Below are 24553 nucleotides of genomic sequence, written 5' to 3' on the forward strand. Positions count from 1 at the left end.
GCATGGTGGATAGCGGTGTACCGATGGATGTGGTGTATTAAGATTTCCAAAAGGCATTCGATAAGGTGCCACACAAAAGGTTACTGCAGAAGATAGATGTACGCGGAGTCAGAGGAAATGTATTAGCATGGATAAAGAATTGGCTGACTAACAGAAAGCAGAGAGTCGGGATAAATGGGTCCTTTTCGGGTTGGAAATCGGTGATTAGTGATGTGCCACAGGGATCGGTACTGGGACCGCAACTGTTTACAATATACATAGATGACCTGGAAGAGGGGACAGAGTGTAGTGTAACAAAATTTGCAGATGACACACAGATTAGTGGGAAAGCGGGTTGTTTGGAGGACACACAGAGGCTGCAAAGAGATTTAGATAGGTTAAGCGAATGGGCTAAGGTTTGGCAGATGGAATACAATGTCGGAAAGTGTGAGGTCATCCACCTTGGGGAAAAAAAACAGTAAAAGGGAATATTATTTGAATGGGGAGAAATTACAACATGCTGCGGTGCAGAGGGACCTTGGGGTCCTTGTGCATGAATCCCAAAAAGTTAGTTTGCAGGTGCAGCAGGTAATCAGGAAGGCGAATGGAATGTTGGCCTTCATTGCGAGAGGGATGGAGTACAAAAGCAGGGAGGTCCTGCTGCAACTGTATAGGGTATTGGTGAGGCCGCACCTGGAGTACTGCGTGCAGTTTTGGTCACCTTACTTAAGGAAGGATATACTGGCTTTGGAGGGGGTACAGAGACGATTTACTAGGCTGATACCGGAGATGAGGGGGTTACCTTATGATGATAGATTGAGTAGACTGGTGTTCTTTACTCGTTGGAGTTCAGAAGGATAAGGGGTGATCTTATAGAAACATTTAAAATAATGAAAGGGATAGACAAGATAGAGGTGGAAAGGTTGTTTCCACTGGTCGGGGAGACTAGAACTGGAGGGCACAGCCTCAAAATACGGGGGAGCCAATTTAAAACCAAGTTGAGAAGGAATTTCTTCTCCGAGCGTTGTGAATCTGTGGAATTCTCTGCCCAAGGAAGCAGTTGAGGCTAGCTTATTGAATGTATTCAAGTCACAGATAGATAGATTTTTAACCAATAAGGGAATTAAGGGTTATGGGGAGCGGGCGGGTAAGTGGAGCTGAGTCCACGGCCAGATCAGCCATGATCTTATTGAATGGCGGAGCAGGCTCGAGGGGCTAGATGGCTGACTCCTGTTCCGAATTCTTATGTTAAGAGTTTCCTTCCAAAATTTGTTGATGTGTTTCGCCACATGTCCGGACTAGTAGCTTCCACACAAATTTACACCAACCCGAGTTCCATCGTGGCCACCATGGAAGTCTGGTTTTAGTAGGTTAATTAACCTTATTCTAATTTAATCCAAATCAATATGTTAATTCAACCAGTAAACAACCTTCCCTTAAGCATAACATACTTACAGATGGTCTGCTGGGACCTGCAAGGTGTCTCACCTGCGGGACAGCAGCTGCAGCCGCCTGGTCGCAACAACATTTAATCAACATCAACAAACAATACAAAAGTAAAATAATTACAACAAATAGAATTAAACCTTCCACCAATTAAGTTCCTATTGAACCTCGCCATTCAGTGGCTCCGCTCCACAAAGTGAATGATGGGGGTTGCTTAAGTTTTTCTACCTCCTTTTGGATATGCTCCGCTAAGTGGGTAATTTCTTCGGAGCTATCTGGGATATATGTGCAACACTCAGTTCGAGTAGGGCGCAAGTACCTCCCTTTTCAGCCAGGATGTAATCAAGGGCCACTCTATTCTGCAGGGTTACTTTGCGGATTGCTACCATTTCTGCATTGATTTTAACTAGGGCCTCTGAGGTATCATTGGCTACCCGTTCCACAACGGATGCCATGTTAATGGATTCCCTTGCCAGTCTGGCGGTCCCATATCTGGGGATCAGAATGGCAAAGAACCTCTCTGTTTCTGTGATAGCTCTCTTAGGACGGTGTAAATGTTCCGACAGTGACTTTATATGATACATATAAGGCACAATGTAGGCTAAATAGCAGGATCTTGTCCAATTCTGGGGCAGCCAAGGGTAAGCCTTGTGGCCACGCACCCAATAGGTGCCATTATAGGCAATGAAGGTTAGCTGTTTCTTTGTCAGCAACACTCCGGGGCCTGTCCAGGCTTTTCCATCTGTTTTATTCAGAATCCCCGTTAGGTTAAAAATTCCCACATCGGCCCAGTTTGGACGGTTCCGTGGCTTGATTATATTATAATTCCGGGAGCAGTTACTACACCCCATATTTTGGCCTCCTTTGATGTTTCTAATCAGACAGACCGATTCCCCCGGTCTTCCTATTCCCGTTGTATTAGTGATAACAAAAAATGGGGGCCGTTTGGAATTATTGTAGCACGGTTGGTATCCCTCTTCAAAGGTAGTCAGATTGTAACCTGCTGACTTCCATTTACGTGCCCAGTTTTCCGTATCCTGAAACGCATTGCCTGTTTTGTTTTGATTAATTATCCACTCAGCCATTTCCGAGATATTCAAGGGAACTGGCTTCAAGGGAATCCCTCCCTTTGAGTGAATAGGAATATGCGCACATACCCAACAACTAGAAATGTTACCTTGTTTGGCATAAATGTATGACATATATAAAAAGGTATTTACATGTAATTCCCTTGCTACCCTTCTATTTCCCTTTGGTGCAGAGGGTCGGCTAGTAAGAAGTAGGCAAATGCCTAGAATACCTACAATCAGTAATACAGTAAATTTATACATTTTGGCAAAAAGTAATTGTCCTTATTAGATTTCAGCTTCAGTTACGGGTGCTCGTTTAATGTGTGAGGCGTGGATCCAGGCTTTCTTACCTTGGACTTTTAACAGCTGCCTGGGTGGTCAATAACACTTGATAAGGTCCCTCCCACTTGGCACCCAAAGGTTTTTTATGCAACTTTTTCGCATACACCCAGACTCCCGGGATGATGTCGTGTCCTCCTTCGGGTGGATTACCCCAAGCTGCTGATACCTGTCGGGAAACAGAACTAATAGCATTGGTTAGGTTCTGTCAGTATGATAACTCATTAAGTGAACATCAGCTTTCCGTAAATCAATAGTTCCTGGCAGCGACATGGGTCTTCCTGTTATAATTTCAAATGGGCTTAGACCTGTAGTTCTGTTCGGGGTTGCCCTAATGCTACATAGCACTATTGGTAGTGCCTGGGGCCATGGTGTTCCTTCTTGGTAATATTTGGCAAGCCGTTATTTCAGGGTTCGATTCATTCGCTCTACTTGTCCTGATGATTGTGGATGATAAGGACAGTGTAAATCCCACGTAATGTTCAATAACCTACAGACTTCTTGGCAGACAGCACCTGTAAAGTGTGTTCCCTGATCTGAGTCAATGCTACTCAGGACTCCCCATCGGGGAATGTAATCCTTACACAAGACCTTTGCAGTGTGATTGGCTGTGGCTCTTTTAGTTGGGACAGCTTCTACCCATCTAGAGAATCTGTCAACCATGACAAGAATGTTAGTGTATCCTTGGCATGGAGGAAGAGATATATAATCAACCTGCAGATGCTGGAATGGTCCGACAGGGGCAGGGGGCCTCAGTTGGGGCAATACCGTGATGGGTCAGAATTATTTTTCTGGCAGACCACACAGCGGTCTGCTACCAGCTGGGCATGTTTTTTAAATCCCCGACCCCACCAGCTTTTCTGGAACCGTGCCATCATCTGTTGTGAGGCCAAGTGTCCCCACGAGTGGATCTGTTGGGCTAAAAAAGGCATAAGCACTTGTGGCGCGACTGGCTTGTCGGTAACTCTTTGTCTCCAGACACCATCTTCACATAGCTTAATTCCTGCCTCAATCCATGTTCATTTTTCCTCTCTGGAGCACTCGCCTTGCATTGTTTGAAGGTCTCGTGTCAGAGTCCTGAGTGCTTTCAATCTGCACATCTGTGTTGGTTCTTCTGGGGGAACGCCCTGTGAGGCGGCGTCTTTAGCTGCCTGGTCGGCTAGGGCATTTCCCTGTGCTTCCGTGATATTTTCCTTGGTATGGGCCTTGCACTTCAGGATGGACACTTCCTGAGGTAATTGTATGGCCTCTAGTAAGTCTCGGACTTCTTTTCCATTTCGGATAGGTGAACCAGCCGCAGTGAGGAATCCTCTTTTCCGCCATAACAGACCAAAGTCGTGAGCGACTCCAAAAGCACAATGCGAATCTGTGTAGACATTAGCTGTCTGTCCTTCTGCTATTTGACATGCTTCTGACAGGGCCCGTAATTCGGCCTGTTGTGCTGACGTTCCTGAGGGTAAACATCCTTTTGCCACTACCTCATATAAGGTTGTAACTGCCCATCCTGCTTTTCTGGTACCATTGTCAACAAAGGAGGAACCATCTGTAAACAGGATGAGGTCTGGGTTGTGCAGAGGCTCCTCTGCTGCTAAGGCTGCTTCTTCTTTTTCTTTTAAAACCTCCACGCAGTCATGCTCTTCACATTCTCCCCTCTCTTGCTCCCTTGATTCTGACATCGGGAGCATAGTTGCGGGATTAACCGGGCTGGCCCGAACGATATGGAGATTAGGAGCTTCCAAAATTCTGTCCAGCGGGTCCATCTAGCTGCCGTCACCTGAGACATTCTATTCATGGACAGCAAAAAACGTGTATGGTGTGGGGACACTTGACAATCAGCTTTTGGTCGAGGACTAGACCCGCAGTGGTCATTACCGCTCGACATGTAGCTTCCATGGCCCTTAGGCAACTTCCCCATCCAAGGGCTACCGCATCCAGTTTTGCCGAATAATAGCCAATAGGTCTTTGCCGGTTCCCATGTTCTTGTGTCAGTATAGCTGTCATATATCCTTCTTTCTCATGAACAAACAAGGTAAATGGCTTACCACTGTCGGGGATTCCCAGAGCCGGTGCCGAACGCAAAGCCTTTTTCAAACTCAGGAAGGCCTCTTGCTGTTCCTTAGTGAGGGTGATGGCTTCTTTAGAGGCACGTTTCCCCTTTAAAATATCATTCAATGGCTGAGCAAGCTGTGTGAAGGAGTCAATCCAATTTCTGTTAAAGTTATACAATCCCCAAAAAGACCTTAGTTCCTGAATAGTGGTGGGTTTTTTAGCAGCCCGAATGGCTGCAGTTCTATCCTGGGTAAGTTCTCTCTTTCCTTGTGAAATCTTTTGTCCCAGGTATACAACCTCTTCTTGGGATATTTGTGCTTTGTCGTTGCTGGCTTTATGTCCTTTCAGCCAAAGGTGGTCCAGCAAAGCTCGTAAATCTTGTTCATGTTGTTCTTCCGTGTTTGAAGCTAGCAGGATATCGTCTGCATATTGGATGACTGTGGATGACAGGGGAGGTAATTCTCGCAAATGGCTTTGTAAAGCCATGTGGAATACTGTAGGGCTGTTGTGGAAACCCTGCGGTAACCGGGTCCAATTATACTGTTGTCCTTGGACAGTGAAAGCAAACCACTGTCGAACCTCCGGTGCCAGAGGCACCGACCAAAATCCGTTGGCCATATCTATAACCGAGAAATATTTATGTTCCAGTTTGAGGGCATTAAAAATGGTGGAGGGATCTGCGACCAAAGGAGCTTTTTGATCAATACACTGGTTAGCTTTCCTATAATCGACAGTCAAACGCCAAGTCTCATTAGATTTCAGTACTGGCCACACGGGGCTATTGGAGGAGCTATGCGTTTTAATCAGTTTCTCCAATTGCTGAACAACCGGTAAGATTCCCGCGATGGCAGTTGGACTGATGAGATACTGTTTAGTGTATGGAGGCTTGGTCCCGGTAAATGACGCAGGCTCCATCTGGAGTAGGCCACAATCGTTCTTATCTTTAGCCCATATCGGGTGTTCCTTCAATTCTTCTTTCTTCAAAGTTCTAATTGACCATGTCACCCGACCATCCTCGAAATGCAACGATGAATCTACTTGGATTAGAACGTCCATTTCCAAAAGGGGTTGATCTACTGGGCCTATCCAGACCGGCGTGGTTAGTTCATGTGGACCCAGCCCTATAAGTACCGGTGTTGTCCTTTTAATTTCCATTTTATGGCCCCCAATCCATAGGCTGTATGTGCCCTACCATCCAACGGCAAAAAGTCTCCATATTGTAGGGGTAAGCATGTTAATTCCGCCCCTGTGTCTAAAAGACAGTCCACATCCTTATCGCCCACCCTCACAGTTATATATAGCCCATCTTCCCTTTGTTGTATTAGTGCGAGGAGGGAGGCCAGGGTGGTCTCTAATTGTTTTTTGCTATCCCAAGTAACTCCTTCTGTTGTTGTATTGTCAGTCGCTTAAATGCTTCTATGAGGTCATTATCTTGTGACAAGCCTGGCTTGTTGGCTGAACTGTATCCCTGGCTGCGTCCTCTTCCCCGGCCATGACCTTGCTGTTTTGCCCTGCACGTCTTGGCCCAGTGATCTTCTTTCCCACAATAATGACATTTTCCGGGTAACTTTCCTAATAACTGTTTATCGGAATCCTGGGATTTCCATCCCATAGCCTGTACAGCTCGGACTTTAGCTCCCATATCCCGATCTAATTGGTTACATCGATCCAGCAATGCTGCAAAGGTAGTTCCTCTACCTTCCCAGTCCGGTAACACTACCTTAAGCATTTTGGACGGTTCTGGCTTTAGCCCTGCCACGAAAGCTGCTGTCAGGGGTCCAAACACTTGTTCATCCATTTCCTCATCCGTATTATTCATACTCGAATGTTCTAGTCACGTGCATCTAAACCGCTCGTCATACTCCAGGACCTCCTCTGTTCTTTTCTGTTGGCAGGCTGCAATTTTTCCCCAATCTGTCTTAGCTGGACTGAAGGCTTGCAGCCAGTGTTTAATCACCTCCCATCCTGCGTCTAATTCTTGCTCATCCTGCCCCAAAGCTTCTTCCAACTTGTCGTGCAATTTTCTTCCCTGTGTTTTTGGCACCATTATGGTCAAAATTTTCACTCCGTCCCAGGGATGAAGTTGATATATATTTCTTAAGTGGTCCAATTGGTCCCACGTTTTCACTCCCCCTTTCTTTGGATTGGGCAATTCCTTGGACCATTTATCAATTTTCTCTGGATCTGCCGGATCATGAAATAAATATTCTGCATACACCCTTTTCCTCGTTTTTTTGGTTCCGCCCTCATCCGCAGTCTCTTCTGATTTGACTACAACTCGTCTTTTTTTAAACGGGGCAAAGCGCACCCCTAATTCTTCATCCTCCGACCCTGCATCGTCGGAGGACTCAGAATCCGTATCTATTCCTCGGTCGTGTCTTCGGGTTTGCGCTTTTAATTTATCCAAACATGGGTACCCTGGGAATTGACCGATACATTTTCCTTTTCCGATTACTGTCTCTTGACCTAATGATTTTTTCCATTCTTTAATTTCACCTTTAAGATCTTGAACTTCCATTTCCGACTTTTCAAGTTCGTCTTTTCTGTCGCAGCTGTGCACAAACAGCTTGCAATTGGTCCTTTGTACTGGTCAGTTCTCGATCATGTTGGGAACGCATTATAATTTCATTCCGCTTTCGGATCTGTCCCATAACGGCTAGGGACCATCTAGTTCGCTCTTTATTTTTCATATGGGTCGTTTTTCCCCAGATCCTTTTAATCTCGTCCAAGGACCATTGTCCTTTTGGAGGTACTGTATTTTTGTTCGATCTTAATACAGGTTTTAGATAAGTTGAATTGTTGCTCTATGTATTCTTTCAACTGTTCGAGGATTTCATCTATCGAAACCTCAGGTGGTGCCTGCCCACCTTTTAACAGTTGTAGGCAATTCTTTGCTCTTATCTCCTGCTGCCATAATACTGATTTCTTTACTGGGATCTCGAGTCGTAGGCTTTCCAGCCGATCGGTGGGTCGGTGATTAATTAACTAACACACCGCCGAAGTTAAACGTCTATGGGACCTCGAGCCGACTACCAACCGGAGGGTTCGCAAACTGGAGGCTTTCGGAATCACGTAGAAGGAGAGGCGAATTTAGACTTTTGACCGAGGACTTTTATAAAGAGGAGTCCTTACCTCAGTACGTAGGTCCGATGTCCAAAATTCAGTTTCTTCCCTCAGCGATCGTGTTCGTGATGTCAAAATTGCTCGATCTCTTAATTTCCAATGAAATACGAACTCCGGTTGTAGTTTTAATGTAATTTTATTCTGGCAGCAGCAACAAGCTCTTGGCTTTAAGCCAGGCCTTTGTCCTTCTGAGACCACATGGCCAAAATGGCTGTTTATATACCTGATCAGTTTACAGAAAAGAACTCTCCTTTGACCTTATTGGCTTAATTAATACTCTGTTAACCTTTAATTGGCTCGCTACCCAAGGTCCTAAAATGTCAAGTTGATTGACTTAATGCAATGTGGTCTGTGTTTTTTCAAAACTGCAGCCGGGCTGCAGAGCTTGAATTCTCTATCACTTCCTTAAGTAAGGTGACCAAAACTGCACGCAGTACTCCAGGTGCGGCCTCACCAATACCCTGTACAGTTGCAACAAGACCTCCCTGCTTTTGTACTCCATCCCTCTCGCAATGAAGGCCAACATTCCATTCGCCTTCCTGATTACCTGCTGCACCTGCAAACTAACTTTTTGGGATTCATGCACAAGGATCCCCAGGTCCCTCTGCACCGCAGCATGTTGTAATTTCTCCCCATTCGAATAATATTCCCTTTTTACTGTTTTTTTTTTTCCAAGGTGGATGACCTCACATTTTCCGACATTGTATTCCATCTGCCAAACCTTAGCCCATTCGCTTAACCTATCTAAATCTCTTTGCAGCCTCTGTGTCCTCTACACAACCCACTTTCCCACTAATCTTTGTGTCATCTGCAAATTTTGTTGCACTACACTCTGTCCCCTCTTCCAGGTCATCTATGTATATTGTAAACAGTTGTGGTCCCAGCATCGATCCCTGTGGCATACCACTAACCACCGATTTCCAACCCGAAAAGGACCCATTTATCCCGACTCTCTGTTAGTTAGCCAATTCTCTATCCATGCTAATACATTTCCTCTGACTCCGCATACCTTTATCTTCTGCAGTAAACTTTTGCGTGGCACCTTATCGAATGCCTTTTGGAAATCCAAATACACCACATCCATCGGTACACCTCTATCCAACATGCTCGTTATATCCTCAAAAAATTCCAGTAAATTAGTTAAACATGATTTCCCCTTCATGAATCCATGTTGCGTCTGCTTGATTGCACTATTCCTATCTCGATGTCCCGCTATTTCTTCCTTAATGATAGCTTCAAGCATTTTCCCCACGACAGATGTTAAACTAACCGGCCTATAGTTACCTGCCTTTTGTCTGCCTCCTTTTTTAAACAAAGACGTTACATTAGCTGCTTTCCAATCCGATGGTACCTCCCCAGAGTCCAGAGAATTTTGGGAGATTATAACGAATGCATCTGCTGTAACTTCCGCCATCTCTTTTAATACTCTGGGATGCATTTCATCAGGATCAGGGGACTTGTCTACCTTGAGATCCATTAGCCTGACCAGCACTACCCCACTAGTGATGGTGATTGTCTCAAGGTCCTCCCTTCCCACATTCCCGTGACCAGCAATTTTTGGCATGGTTTTTTTGTATCTTCCACTGTGAAGACCGAAGCAAAATAATTGTTTACGGTCTCAGCCATTTCCACATTTCCCATTATTAAATCCCCCTTTTCATCATCTAAGGGACCAACATTTACTTTAGTCACTCTTTTCCATTTTATATATCAGTAAAAGCTTTTACTATCTGTTTTTATGTTTTGCGCAAGTTTACTTTCATAATCTATCTTTCCTTTCTTTATTGCTTTCTTAGTCATTCTTTGTCGTTTAAAATTTTCCCAATCTTCTAGTTTCCCACAAACCTTGGCCACCTTATACGCATTGGTTTTTAATTTGATACTCTCCTTTATTTCCTTGGTTATCCATGGCTGGTTATCCCTTCTCTTACCGCCCTTTTTTTTCACTGGAATATATTTTTGTTGAGCACTATGAAAGAGCTCCTTAAAAGTCCTCCACTGTTCCTTAATTGTGCCACCATTTAGTCTGTGTTCGCAGTCTACTTTATCCAACTCTGCCCTCATCCCACTGTAGTCCCCTTCGTTTAAGCATAGTATGCTCGTTTGAGACACTACTTCCTCACCCTCAATCTGTATTACAAATTCAACCATACTGTGATCACTCATTCCGAGTTGGGGAGGAGTGACCATAATATGATAGAATTCTTCAGTAAGATGGAGAGTGACAGTTATGTCAGAGACTAGGGTCCTGAACTTAAGGAAAGGTAACTTCGATGGTATGAGACGTGAATTGGCTAGAATAGACTGGCAAATGATACTTAAAGGGTTGACGGTGGATAGACAATGGCAAACATTTAAAGATCACATGGATGAAGTTCAACAATTGTACATCCCTATCTGGAGTAAAAATAAAACGGGGAAGGTGGCTCAACCGTGGCTAACGGGAAATTAAGGATAGTGTTAAATCCAAGGAAGAGGCATACAAATTGGCCAGAAAAAGTAGCAAACCTGAGGACTAGGAGAAATTTAGAATTCAGCAGAGGAGGACAAAGGGTTTAATGAAGAGGGGGAAAATAGAGTATGAGAGGAAGCTTGCAGGGAACATAAAAACTGACTGCAAAAGCTTCTATAGATATGTGAAGAGAAAAAGATTAGTGAAGACAAACGTAGGTCCCTTGCAGTTGGATTCAGGTGAATTTATAATGGGGAACAAAGAAATGGCAGACCAGTTGAACAAATACTTTGGTTCTGTCTTCACGAAGGAAGACACAAATAACCTTCTGGAAATACTAGGGACCGAGGGTCTAGCGAGAAGGAGGAACTAAAGCAAATCCTTATTAGTCAGGAAATTGAAGGCCGATAAATCCCCAGGGCCTGATAGTCTGCATCCCAGAGTACTTAAGGAAGTGGTCCTAGAAATAGTGGATGCATTGGTGGTCATTTTCCAACAGTCTATCGACTCTGGATCAGTTCCTATGGACTGGAGGGTAGCTAATGTAACAACACTTTTTAAAAAAGGAGGGAGAGAGAAAACTGAATTATAGACCGGTTAGCCTGACATCAGTAGTGGGGAAAATGTTGGAATCAATCATTAAGGATGAAATGGCAGCGCATTTGGAAAGCAGTGACAGGATCGGTCCAACTTATGAAAGGGAAATCATGCTTTACAAATCTTCTGGAATTTTTTGAGGATGTAACTGGTAGAGTGGACAAGGGAGAACCAGTGGATGTGGTGTATTTGGACTTTCAAAAGGCTTTTGACAAGGTCCCACACAAGAGATTAGTGTGCAAAATTAAAGCACAAGGTATTGGGGGTAATGTATTGACGTGGATAGAGAACTGGTTGGCAGACAGGAAGCACAGAGTGGGAATAAACGGGTTTCTTTTCAGAATGGCAGGCAATGACTATTTGGGGTACTGCAAGGTTCAGTGCTGGGACTCCAGCTATTTACAATATACATCAATGATTTAGACGAAGGAATTGAATATAATATCTCCAAGTTTGCAGATGTCACTAAGCTGGGTGGCAGTGTGAGCTGTGAGGAGGATGCTAATAGGCTGCAGGGTGACTTGGACAGGTTAGGTGAGTGGGCAAATGCATGGCAGATGCAGTGTAATGTAGATAAATGTGAGGTTATTCACTTTGGTGGCAAAAACAGGAAGACAGAATATTATCTGAATGGTGACAGATTAGGAAAAGGGGAGGCGCAACGAGACCTGGGTGTCATGGTTCATCAGTCATTGAAAGTTGGCATGCAGGTATAGCAGGCGGTGAAAAAGGTGAATGGCATGTTGGACTTCATAGCGAGAGGATTTGAGTATAGGAGCAGGGAGGTCCTACTGCAGTTGTACAGTGCCTTGGTGAAGCCTCACCTGGAATATTGTGTTCAGTTTTAGTCGTCTAATCTGAGGAAGGACGTGCTTGCTATTGAGGGAGTGCAGCGAAGGTTCACCAGACTGATTCCTGGGATGGCAGGACTGACCTATGAGGAGAGACTGGATCGACTAGGCTTATCTTCACTGAAATTTAGAAGAAATGAGAGGGGATCTCATAGAAACAGATAAAATTCTGACAGGACTGGACAGGTTAGATGCAGGAAGAATGTTCCCGATGTTGGGGAAGTTCAGAACCAGGGGACACAGTCTAAGGATAAGGGGTAGGCCATTTAGGACCGAGATGAGGAGAAACTTCTTCACTCAGAGTTGTGAAACTGTGGATTCACAATTCACAGAATTCTCTACCACAGAAAGTTGTTGAGGCCAGTTCGTTAGATATATTCAAAAGGGAGTTTGATATGGCCCTTACGGCTAAAGGAATCAAGGCGTATGGAGAGAAAGCAGGAAAGGGGTACTGAGGTGAATGATCATATTGAATGGTGGTACAGGCTCGAAGGGCCGAATGGCCTACTCCTGCACCTGTTTTCTATGTTTCTATGCGGAATGTGTGTGCCTGAGGTATTCTACGCTCGGCAGGTCCCATCTCCAGTCTTGCGTGTGATTCTTCAGCCATTTACTCGGGAAGAGGAGCTGAGGTGGTTTCCCGTTACCTTCCTCATGGTTTTTATCTTCGGAGTATCTTTTCCTAATTGGTCTACAGCCGAGGCTAAAGCCTCCCCACCTACCCATTACTTACCGTGTAGGAGTTCCGAGTAGAGCGCTAGCTTTGGGAATCTCGTGTCAGGCCTGCTGACGATGTGGCCCACCCAACGGAGCTGGTCGAGTGTGGTCAGTGCTTCGATGCTGGGGATGTTGGCCTGATCAAGAACACTGATGTTGGTGCGTCTCTCCTCCCAGTGGATTTGCAGGATCTTGCAGAGGCAGTGCTGGTGGTATTTCTCCAGCAATTTGAGGTTCCCAGTGTGTGTACTCCACGTCTCTGAGCCATATAGGAGGGCGGGTATCACTAGAAGTGAGCCCTAGGTGGGCAGAGGAAACGTTTCAAGGACACGCTCAAAGCCTCTTGATAAAGTGCAACATCCCCACTGACACCTGGGAATCCCTGGCCCAAGACCGCCCTAAGTGGAGGAAGAGCATCCGGGAGGGCGCTGAGCACCTCGAGTCTTGTCACCGAGAGCATGCAGAAAACAAGCGCAGGCAGCGGAAGGAGCGTGTGGCATACCAGATTCCCCACCCACCCTTTCCTCCAACCACTGTTTGCCCCACCTGTGACAGAGACTGTAACTCCCACATTGGACTGTTCAGCCACCTGAGAACTCTGAGTGGAAGCAAGTCTTCCTGGATTTCGAGGGACTGCCTATGATGATGATGATGGCCTGTTACTCTTGGGTAGGGGCATTCACACCCATCGGACGTGAGCCCTCCCACTGAACACCAGCCTAGTGTTCAGCCGGCGCCCCAGTCTCTGCTCGCCAAGGCCCCTGAGCCAGTGGTCACTCTGTCCAGACACAAGTCCCCTGCTGGATATAAGCCCAGTATTCTAGTCGTCAGTCACTGGGGCTGTCTGGAGTGCGACTGGAACCCTTCACCCTCTGACTGCGAGATTGTAATACTGCCGCGGAGCCCAAGGCTGGCCATGGAAGAATGTCCAAGTTAGTGTGTTTGAAGGAGGAGCACCATGTGGACTGTGCAGCCGGAGTGTGTCGGTGACGAGGGAGCACCATGTGGACCGTGCAGCCGGAGTGTGTCGGTGACGAGGGAGCACCATGTGGACCGTGCAGCCGGAGTGTGTCGGTGACGAGGGAGCACCATGTGGACCGTGCAGCCGGAGTGTGTCGGTGACGAGGGAGCACCATGTGGACCGTGCAGCCGGAGTGTGTCGGTGACGAGGGAGCACCATGTGGACCGTGCAGCCGGAGTGTGTCGGTGACGAGGGAGCACCATGTGAACCGCGCAGCCGGAGTGTGTCGGTGACGAGGGAGCACCATGTGGACCGTGCAGCCGGAGTGTGTCGGTGACGAGGGAGCACCATGTGGACTGTGCAGCCGGAGTGTGTCGGTGACGAGGGAGCACCATGTGGACCGTGCAGCCGGAGTGTGTTGGTGACGAGGGAGCACCATGTGGACCGTGCAGCCGGAGTGTGTCGGTGACGAGGGAGCACCATGTGGACTGTGCAGCCGGAGTGTGTCGGTGACGAGGGAGCACCATGTGGACTGTGCAGCCGGAGTGTGTCGGTGACAAGGGAGCACCATGTGGACTGTGCAGCCGGAGTGTGTCGGTGAAGGAGAGACAAGTAATGTTTGTGAAGGATTGTCTATCTGACAAATAAAAAGTCGCCGTGTCCTTTCCGGGAGGTGGGAGGACTGGCCTAAGCAGTTATGGGGACAGTGTTGCAGCGTTGGGCAGGTTTGGGCGTGGTGGAGTTGTTGAGGGAACTGTTCCCCTGATGGGACAGCAGAATTGGAGAAGTAGTGCTCCCTCGTCACCGACACTCTGGCTGCACAGTCCACGTGGTGCTCCCTCGTCACCGACACACTCCGTCTGCACAGTCCACGTGGTGCTCCCTCGTCACCGACACACTCCGTCTGCACAGTCCACGTGGTGCTCCCTCGTCACCGACACACTCCGGCTGCACGGTCCACATGGTGCTCCCTCGTCACCGACACACTCCGGCTGCACGGTCCACATGGTGCTCCCTCGTCACCGACACACTCCGTCTGCACAGTCCACGTGGTGCTCCCTCGTCACCGACACACTCCGTCTGCACAGTCCACATGGTGCTCCCTCGTCACCGACACACTCCGACTGCACAGTCCACGTGGTGCTCCCTCGTCACCGACACACTCCGGCTGCACAGTCCACGTGGTGTTCCCTCGTCACCGGCACACTCCGGCTGCACAGTCCACGTGGTGCTCCCTCGTCACCGACACTCCGGCTGCACAGTCCACGTGGTGCTCCCTCGTCACCGACACTCCGGCTGCACGGTCCACATGGTGCTCCCTCGTCACTGACACTCCGGCTGCACGGTCCACGTGGTGCTCCCTCGTCACCGGCACACTCCGGCTGCACGATCCACGTGGTGCTCCCTCGTCACCGGCACACTCCGGCTGCACGATCCACGTGGTGCTCCCTCGTCACCGACACACTCCGGCTGCACAGTCCACGTGGTGCTCCCTCGTCACCGGCACACTCCGGCTGCACGATCCACGTGGTGCTCCCTCGTCACCGACACACTCCGGCTGCACAGTCCACGTGGTGCTCCCTCGTCACCGACACACTCCGGCTGCACGGTCCACGTGGTGCTCCCTCGTCACCGACACACTCCGGCTGCACAGTCCACGTGGTGCTCCCTCGTCACCGACACACTCCGGCTGCACGGTCCACGTGGTGCTCCCTCGTCACCGACACACTCCGGCTGCACAGTCCACGTGGTGCTCCCTCGTCACCGGCACACTCCGGCTGCACGGTCCACGTGGTGCTCCCTCGTCACCGGCACACTCCGGCTGCACGGTCCACGATGTCAGAGGGTGAAGAAAGACCCAGGGTGGAGCCTTCAAAAATAAAAAGAGGGAGGTATTAGTTGGACTTGAGAAGCTAGATTGCCATTGTCGCATCGAAGGGGCTAAAGTTGTAGTGATTCGGCCCTTGCACTGAGAGGGGAGTGAGAGGCTGTACGCACTGAGGGCAGGCAATCGGAAGGCAGCGCACAAGTGTAGAGTGGAATCGGCAAAAGAGCAGAAAGGGTTGGATGTTGAGAGAAGAATATGCATCTGATTGGCACGGGTTAACATTGACGGACAAGTCTATTGCTGCCTTAATTTAAGGGAGGTCTCTCAGATGGAATGGACTCCCAGGTGACATGGCAATGAGGGATTGTAATCGAGTAAACCCTCTGCTAGCTGAGCAATCTATGCCCGAGCCAAGCAGGCACCCCTGCAGCACTCCACACCAGCCTGGCGCACACACAGGGCCACACCAGCCTGACGCACTCTCTCAGGGCCACACCAGCCTGGCACACACACACAGGGCCACACCAGCCTGGCACACACACACACAGGGCCACACCAGCCTGGCACACTCGCACACAGGGCCACACCAGCCTGGCACACTCACACACAGGGCCACACCAGCCTGGCACACTCGCACACAGGGCCGCACCAGCCTGGCACACTCACACACAGGGCCACACCAGCCTGGCACACTCACACACAGGGCCACACCAGCCTGGCACACTCACACACACAGGGCCATACCAGCCTGGCACACTCACACACAGGGCCACACCAGCCTGGCACATTCACACACAGGGCCACACCAGCCTGGCACACACTCTCAGAACCGTACCAGCCTGGCACACACACAGGGCCACATCAGCCTGGCGCACTCGCACAGGCCCTGTGAGTGAAAGAGAGGCTTCCTCCCACTTGGCTCCAGATAGTGCGCTGACTGGCAGGTACCCGGTTCGGGTGGTCCTAACCGAGCAATGCTCAGTGCTCATCAGTTACTTGGTCTTAACCTGCTTAACTTTTCTGCACTTGCTTTGCCTTGGCCTTGACTCTTGGCAGCTTGTACCCAAATTATCTGGACTTGGGTAAGTGGAGAGTGGCTCTGCAGGGACTGTGTGCACTCCACAGCAGGCAAATAGCGACTATTTTACCAGTAAATCGGGAGAAATTGTTTCTAGTGGCAGGAAGGTTGGTGACCAGAGGACACAGGTTTATGGTGATTGGCAAAAGAAGTAGACACGAGATGAAATGTTTTGTGATCAGGAACGCGCTGCCTGAAAGGGCGGTGGGAGAAGATTCAATGGTAACTTTCAAACAGGAATTGGTCAGTACTTGAAAATAAAAAATTTGTAGGGCTATGGGAAAAGAGTGGGAGAAATTGGATAGCTCTGCCCAAGTACAGGCACAGTGGGCTGAATGGCCTCCTGCGCTGTAAGGTTCTATGATGAATCCTCGCCAGTTGGTTTAAAGATGCTTAAATGTAGTGATGGTTTTCTACACAAATGATTAAAGAGCATTTTTTAACTTGCTGCTGAACTGCCTTGTCCATGTGTCTGTAATGCCACTTTAATGTGGTGCTGTGGAATCTCACAATACAAAAGCTAAATACTGCAGATGCTGGAAATCTGAAATGAAAACAGAAAAAGCTGGAAATACTCAGCGGGTCGGGCAGTGTCCATGGAGCGAGAAACCGAGTTAACGTTTTGGGTCCATGGCCTTTTGTCAGAACTGGAAGAATGCTCAATTCTGCCGAAGGGTCACAGACCTGAAACATTAACTCTGCTTCTCTCCGCAGACGCTGCCTGACCCGCTGAGTGTCTTCAGCATTTTCTGCTTTTATTTCTGTAGAATCACAGTAATTACAGTATGAGAAGGAAATAGTTTGGTCTCCGTCAGCTGGAACTAGTCCATCTGGGACATGAATTACTGGCTGCGAGCTTTTGCATTCTTCCACGCGTGTAACGTTTATTTCCTTTGGACCAATGGGTTTGAATGTCTTGTTCAAATTCCTGAGGTCCCACACAAGTAAATGCTTTTCTGTAATCAACAGAGAATTGCTGAGATTATGAAGAGAACGAGGGCGGATCGCCAAGGTGAATCTAAGGTAATGTACTTGAAGTTTTTTGTGTTTCTAGCTTCCATTCTCTCAAACTTTCATTTTATAAACGCGAGTTGCTGTCCCCCAAACAGCGGTCCCAAACTGAAGGCACGTGTCCAGCTTGTGTGTGGTTTAGTTGCTGGGGGTCTCTGCCCTGGTGCTGTGTGTCTCGGCCCATGCATTTCCCAGTGGGCTTGGCCAATATATTGCATTACCAGGAGCTCCGTGCTCTGTGTTACAACGAAAGCTTTCTCAAACTCAACAGGTGATCGTGATAAACATGTACACCACCAAAAACGGTCACTGGTCAGACGTGTGAATGAACGTGGGAGAAGCACACGTGTGGCAGAATTTCACTCTCTGGTTGGGGTTCTGAAAGTTGGGATAGAATTTGAAAATTGCCTGTTGCAGCTATAATATATCCCAGTGGATACGATTCTGCTTTGTAGCTGTCAGTGTGAAGGCTAGGGTTGCATTCTACCAGTGTGTGAAATATGTATCACACAGTCTATGCAGTTGCCCAGGGAGACGCAAAAGGAATCGGTTGGATTTTTGATTGTAACAAATTTCTGCAGATTCTTTTCCAGTGGAACTCTCTTTCCCCAAAAAGCTGCTGGTGCTGGGGGTCAATTGAACATTTCAAAACTGAGATTGGTAGATATATGTTGGGTAAGGGTACTCAAGATGGGCAGATGAAGTCATGATACAGATCAGCTGTGATCTAATTGAATGGCAGAACGGGCTCCAGGGGCTGAATGGCCTCCTCCTATTCTTAAGTGTGAATTCCTAGATATTACGTAAAGAACTCTCAAACAGCAACCTAATTCACACCGTTTGCACAGAAGGACGAGAGATCGGATGGTGCAGTGGCTGAGGACAGCAGTGAGGATGAGCCTAGAGTCGAGGATGCGGATGAAGTGGGTGAGTGGCATGGAGCATGTTTGACCATTGGGTTAAATCACTGGTCCTGTACTGAGACCCTCTGCATACACTGACACTCCTGAACAGCCCTCCACCTCCCATCATGGCCTCAGAAGGTCAGGTTACATATCAAAAGGAGAAGTGCTGTCAATGCAAATAAAAAAAAGTACACGGCAGCGGAATGAATGTGCTCGTACATCGAGTGGGAACCTGACTGGGACCCAGTTTGAAAACTGATTCTTTAAACTCTCTTTAGTGGGGTTCCCATCTCCTTCCAATCAAATTCCATGAAATGGGAACCACAGCAGTTGGGTCTTAATTTGCAGCCAAAGGCAGAGCAAATATGGAAACTATTTCACTGCATTTGAATAAATGTCCAACATTTTAATAAATCTGTTTTCCCTCCTCCAACCAAAAAAGTATTAGTTATTCTTTTTGAACTGATATTGGTGCTTAAGGATGACTTTATTATTTTAATAATTAAAGTCAAATTTAAAATTCTCATCCTTGTGTTTAAATCCTTTTGTGACCTCGCCCCTTCCCATCTCCGTAACCTCCTGCAGCCTGACAACCCTCCTTTCCTGAACTCTCCATGCTGTCTGACTCGTGCATCTCTTTCCCCACTCCTCACCCTGCCATTGGCGACATGCCTTCAGTTGCTTCGGTCCCACCCTGCAATCCCTCCAGAAACCCCTCACTTCCTTTTTATCACACGTAAAACCCACCTCTTTGACCAAGTCACCCTCCTAATTGCTGCTTCTCTGACATGGCATCAGTTTCCCTCATACCCCTGCATCAGGGGACATTTTTCTATATTAAAGCAGCTATACAATTGGTAGTTTAGCATTTACTGCCTCGCTGGATCCTATATATAAATTATACTACACGGGAAGGGCTGCTATCAGGTATGTTCTGGAAGTGTTATTTGGTTTGAAGCGAATCAAAGGGGCAACTCAGAATGACTACTCGATTTCTCCCTTACGGTTTTTCTGTTTTATTAGACAGCACCGATGGAATTGATGAACTTCCAGATGCTGCACAGGAATGTGCGGAGTTGTCTGATGAAGCTGCAGCGGATGAGGTAACGGAAGTGAATGGTGTAGAGCGGACTAATAATGTGGGGCACCGTGTGAATGAAGACCAGCCAGTGGATGTGAGGTAGGCTCCTGTACCTTTTAGTTCATGTTATGAGCGATCGTGCAGCATCGGAATTAATCTAAAGATGGAGGCTGGGCAGGCCAACGGTTCCAGACCTCTGACAAAGGGGCTTACATTCCAAACATTCACCCACATTGTGTATTTCCAGCATTTTCAGTTTTAGATTTCCAGCAATTCTCTTGTTTTGTTCAGATTTAATCAGCCTGGACCCACATATCTGAGATCAGCACTAACAGGCTGTGAAGAGTTCATTCCTGATTAAAAGCTTCATTTGTCAGTTCATATGTCATCGGTCTTTGATTATTTCTCAGCTTCTGGTTTTCCTTTTGGGAAATCTTTGGCTTTGATGCTGTTCAGATTGTGCATTACGGATTATTACGGCATTGCTGCTGCCCATACCTGCTCCCATGACCATCACCCCCATCCTCGCTGTCCCCGACACTTTGAAATTTGAAATCCTCATGTTCAAATCCCTCTAACAACAACTTGGATTTAAATAGCGCCTTTAATGTAGTAAAATGTGCCAAGGTGCTTCAGAGGTGCATTATGAAACATAATGCTGAAACCTTTTTGGGATGGGCGGGCGCATGGAACGCGGGGACTGGCGGGCATGTGGAACGCGGGGCAGCCATGCTAGCTGTGATGAGCCACTGTATAAATACAAGTTTCTCTAGTATGTTTCAGCTTGATAAGTTACATAAAACCCAACTACGATACATTCACAGATTTAAACAATGGCTAATCTAAAAGTAACTAAACCTAGATAAATATGAAGCCCAAAATGTGTTTATTTCAAGGGATGAGTAATCGCATCAAGAATCAAAAGTTTTATTTTATCTGTGAGGTGCCTGGTAGGTTGATGTGCTCCGTTTCTCTCCTGTTTAAGCGCTATGCCGAAGGAAGACTGTGTTGTATCAGAACTTTTCCGTGTAACTGAAGGAAGTGAAAGTGTTGGCCATCAGAATGGAAAATCGAGTACGTGGATCCTCGAGGAGTTTATTGACCTTGGCGTTTGTTCAAAGACCACCAAATTAACTGTAGCTCCCCGCGATGCTGATGGCCACAACCAAAACTTGATAGATGCTGCTGGCATTCCGGAGAGTCACATCATTGCACTGGAGGAGCATGGAGGAGTGACATCCTTGAGCAAACCCATTGAGGAAACATCAGGTAGAGTTTGACTCCACACTTTCTGACCGTGTTTTCAGTTTGCAGTGAGTCTGGTTTCTCCGGGCATCATTTAAAGTTGTCCCCGTCACCAAATGCAATTTAGCTTGATAGAAAATGGGGTACAGTAGTGTGTTACTGGGCTAATAATCCAGAGAAGCAGAGTTCAACTCCCACCGTGGCAGATTCAGAATGTGAATTCCATTTTTAAAATCTGGTCTCCGTCACAGTGAGCATGAAGCTGTCGGATTGTCGTACAAATCCAACGGGTTCACTGATGTCCCTTCAGGGCAGCAAAGCAGCTGCCCTTACCCTGTCTGGCCTATATGTGACTCCAGTCCCACACCAGCGTGGTTGCCCTGTGAGGTGGCCCAGCGAGACACTCAGTTTCTATCAAACCCGCTACACTGCAATGGTTCGAGCAGAAGCCCCACGCTCTCGGGGCAATAAATGCCGGCCTTGCCAGCGACGCCCACATCCTGGGAATGAATGAAAAACACAATATAACAATAAATCGAGAGTGAACAGTTTTGTATTGCGATGGAACAAAATTGCTCACCTGTTACCAAACTTTGACTTTTATTGTTTTAAGATGGAGAGAGGAAACTTTTTAGCATCTGTTGGTTTATTAGTAAAGACACTGGTGCGGCTGTGATGTGTCCACACCTCCTGTAGAATGGGCGTGTAAATGGCTAATGAATTTCAATGTAGAAAAGTGAGGTGGTGCACTTTGGTAGGAGAATATAGAGGCCACTTATTGCTTTGATAATAAATGTCTAAATAGGGTAGAGGAACAAAGGGTTCTGGGGGTACTGATACACAAATCACAGGTTAATAAGGTCATAAAAAAGCAAACCAAGCACTGGGGTCATTTGTAGAGGGACAGAATTGAAGAGCAGCGAAGTCATGTTAAACTTGTAGAGGACTTCGGTTAGACCGCACTGCGTACAGTTCTGGTCTCCATATTGTAAACAGGATATAGAGGCACTGGAGAGGGTGCAAAAAAGATTCACCAGGATGATACCAGAACTGAGGATATACCTGTCAATAACGACTGAACAGGCTAGGTCTCTTCTCTAGACAAGCCTGAGGGGTGAGCTGATAAAGGTCTTTAAGATAATGAAAGGGTCCAATAGGGTAGACGTAGAGATGTTTCCACGTGTGGGGAGACCAGAACTAGAGGCCATCAATATAAGACAGTCACTAATAAATCCAATGGGGAATTCAGGAGAAACTTCTTTACCCAGAGAGCAGTGAGAATGTGGAACTCACTGCCACAGGGAGTGGTTGAGGTGAATGGTATAGACGCATTTAAAGGGAGGCTGGATAAACACGAGGGACAAGGGAATAGAAGGATATGCTGATGGGGTGAGATGAAGAGCGGTGGGAGGGGGCTCGTGTGGAGCATAAACCCTGGCACGGAGCCGTTGGGGCCCAATGGCCTGTTCCTGTGCCATGGGCTCGATGTTAATTCTCTGTAATTTGTTCTGTTTTCTCAGGGTTCTGAATGGCTTGATTCCAAACATTACTTGTGATTGCACTTGCATATTGAGTATTTTTACTAAGTGCTGAAGGCCTTGTTACATGAAGCTGCTTCTACAGAATTTCTCCATTTTGCTTCGAGTTCACAAGCCCATATTGCAGGTGGCGTGTGAATTGACATGTCGCACGCTGGTTTGTACCATTGGACGTTTTGGGGACTTGCTCCTTGACTGCATTGTGCTTTCTCTCAGTAGCTGACCCTTGTTTTGCTTTTTATGACCTGTTTTTGGGAGTGAGTGTAATCAGTTGAAGATTCATTCCTTTCCTTGCTCAATATATTGTCTAACTAGATGTTTGGACAACCTTATTTTCATATTAGCTGAAGTGAACTATAAATCCCCATTCAGGCGACACGGGTAATTGTGTGTTGCGTACTGTATCAATGTTCCCTCTCTCTAACTGCAGGGTAAATAGTGCCTATGATTATCTCAATGTTTGGAATTGAATTGTCCCAGTCCCTTTTGTTAAACCTATTTTTTTTTTAAGTGATGTAGTTAGAAGAATAAAGTCACTGTGGTTCACAAGTGATGGAGCTAAAGGAAGTAAAACTCTTCATTGTGATTCAAATGTGTGAAATCCATTTCATTTGAATTGCAAAATCAAACCTGTTTGTGATGCATGTTTGATTTTGTGATCCCTACAGTGCTATGCTCTGTGAAGTCAGTAGTGACTGCAGTCTTTGCTTGTGTTAGAACATAGGAGCTAAAGGAAACGCTCTTTCTATTCCTCACCTGTCTTTGTTCTGCCTTTTTTTTGTCTGTCTGTCAATCTGTCGATATCTCTCTCTCTCTCTCTCTCTCTCTCCTTCCCCCCCCCCGCCCTTCCCTTTCGCCCCAGGTCCTTCAGCTCAGTAAGAACTGGTATGGAAGGTGGTGGAAGAGCTAACAATAAAAGGCGAGGTTAGTTTTGTAGGAATGGGGTAGGGTAATTGGGGGAATGAGGGAGAATAGAACTTTCTAATATGAAAATATCGGTTGTTTCATTACCAAGTTACTGTGCGTGTTTAATGTTGTACTGGAATAGGAAACCAAATTGTAAGTTGATGTATTATTTAAACACACTCCTGTCCCTGTTCATCCTCCTAGAATATTGTATTGTCAGTAACTCTGCACTAATCTACATTGAGAATGAAATGGCTTCAGTGAGTATTTGTCTGCAGCAGCTTAGTATTCACACATATTTCACTTATTTTAAGATAAGAATTTTTCTTTGGCTTAATGTATTTAAGTTTCTCCGTATACATGTAAGTATTTTATTGTACAGACAAAGCAGTATTGGGCCACAAGACCGTTTCTTAATGAACGTCTTTATGTTAAATATTCCATCTAACATCTTTCTGTATCAGCAGTGTATCATTAAGAAACATCCCAAGACAATCCATCAAGAAATGAGAACTTTAACCAACTTCACTGTAGCCCGTGACCTACTAGTTGATATTCCGTCTCTCGTCGGTATCGATAGTTAATCGGCCAGCAGCATGCTTCCTTAGCTAATGAATTGAGATAGCTGCTGCCTTATACAGGAAGCTGCATTCTTCCTACAGCACTTGCTCCATTTGTTATGTTACTAAATATTGCCTCCTGGTACAAGTTCCTTGTTAACCTCATCGAAGGAGCCAGCAGTGACGAACATCCACTCCTCTCCGAGGCAAGCCGTTACTGGTTGGCTGCTTTCTCTGTGTTTAACTGTATTGTTGCAAGTGCATTGATTGTTTCCGAGACACAAACTTTTGTTCCTTCCCTCGATGCGGTTTATAGAAATAGGAATCTGCTAGTCTGCAACAAATGCTGAAAGCAGTCGAGCTCACTACATGGTGGCATTGGTTTAGACTAGAGCAGTGCCTTAGATCAATCATTTTGTGTATTTTTGTAAGATAGTTAACTTGAAATCTTTGCAGGAAATGACAATCGCTAACAGAAGTACCCTTCTCTTTTCGCTGTGCAAATGTTGCTTTTGTTCAATGCCCTCTGCACAGCTGTATGTAAATAGCAATATGTCTGTCATTTAAATAAATTTTACAAGATAAAAATGGGAAAGACTTGCAGTTTAATATAACCCAGTGTTACACAACGCTTTTCTTTAAGTGTCAATGCAGTTTTTCAATGAATAATAACTATGGGGTTGTGAGTCTCCTTTTGTGAAAGCACTGGTCAATGGGAGAAGTCTATTTTGCTGATGTCTGTCCAACCCCCAGCCCAAGGATGATGCCAGCACCAGGCTTGATAGGGTAGATGTTGAGAAGATGTTTCCACTTGTTG

At 46.7% G+C, this 24553-nt stretch overlaps 1 protein-coding gene across 10 annotated transcripts in view; it reads left to right on the forward strand.

Moving 5' to 3' along the window:
- Positions 1-24324, forward strand: part of map7d3 (MAP7 domain containing 3) — a 131149-nt gene extending 106825 nt beyond the window's left edge. For 8 of the 10 annotated variants that reach the window (XM_070882907.1, XM_070882910.1, XM_070882913.1 and 5 more), the window contains 5 exons: positions 17460-17513; positions 18350-18428; positions 19430-19586; positions 20473-20756; positions 23644-24324. In XM_070882907.1, coding sequence (XP_070739008.1) covers positions 17460-17513; positions 18350-18428; positions 19430-19586; positions 20473-20756; positions 23644-23654 — 585 coding nt within the window. In that variant the 3' untranslated portion in view covers positions 23655-24324. Of the gene's footprint in view, positions 1-17459; positions 17514-18349; positions 18429-19429; positions 19587-20472; positions 20757-22252 lie in introns of all 10 variants that reach the window. The other 2 variants (XM_070882908.1, XM_070882909.1) reach the window with 2 other exon arrangements.
- The last annotated feature ends 229 nt before the right edge of the window (positions 24325-24553 follow it).

The sequence above is a fragment of the Pristiophorus japonicus genome, chromosome 6 (genome assembly GCF_044704955.1).
Source record: "Pristiophorus japonicus isolate sPriJap1 chromosome 6, sPriJap1.hap1, whole genome shotgun sequence".
NCBI classification, from domain to species: domain Eukaryota; kingdom Metazoa; phylum Chordata; class Chondrichthyes; family Pristiophoridae; genus Pristiophorus; species Pristiophorus japonicus.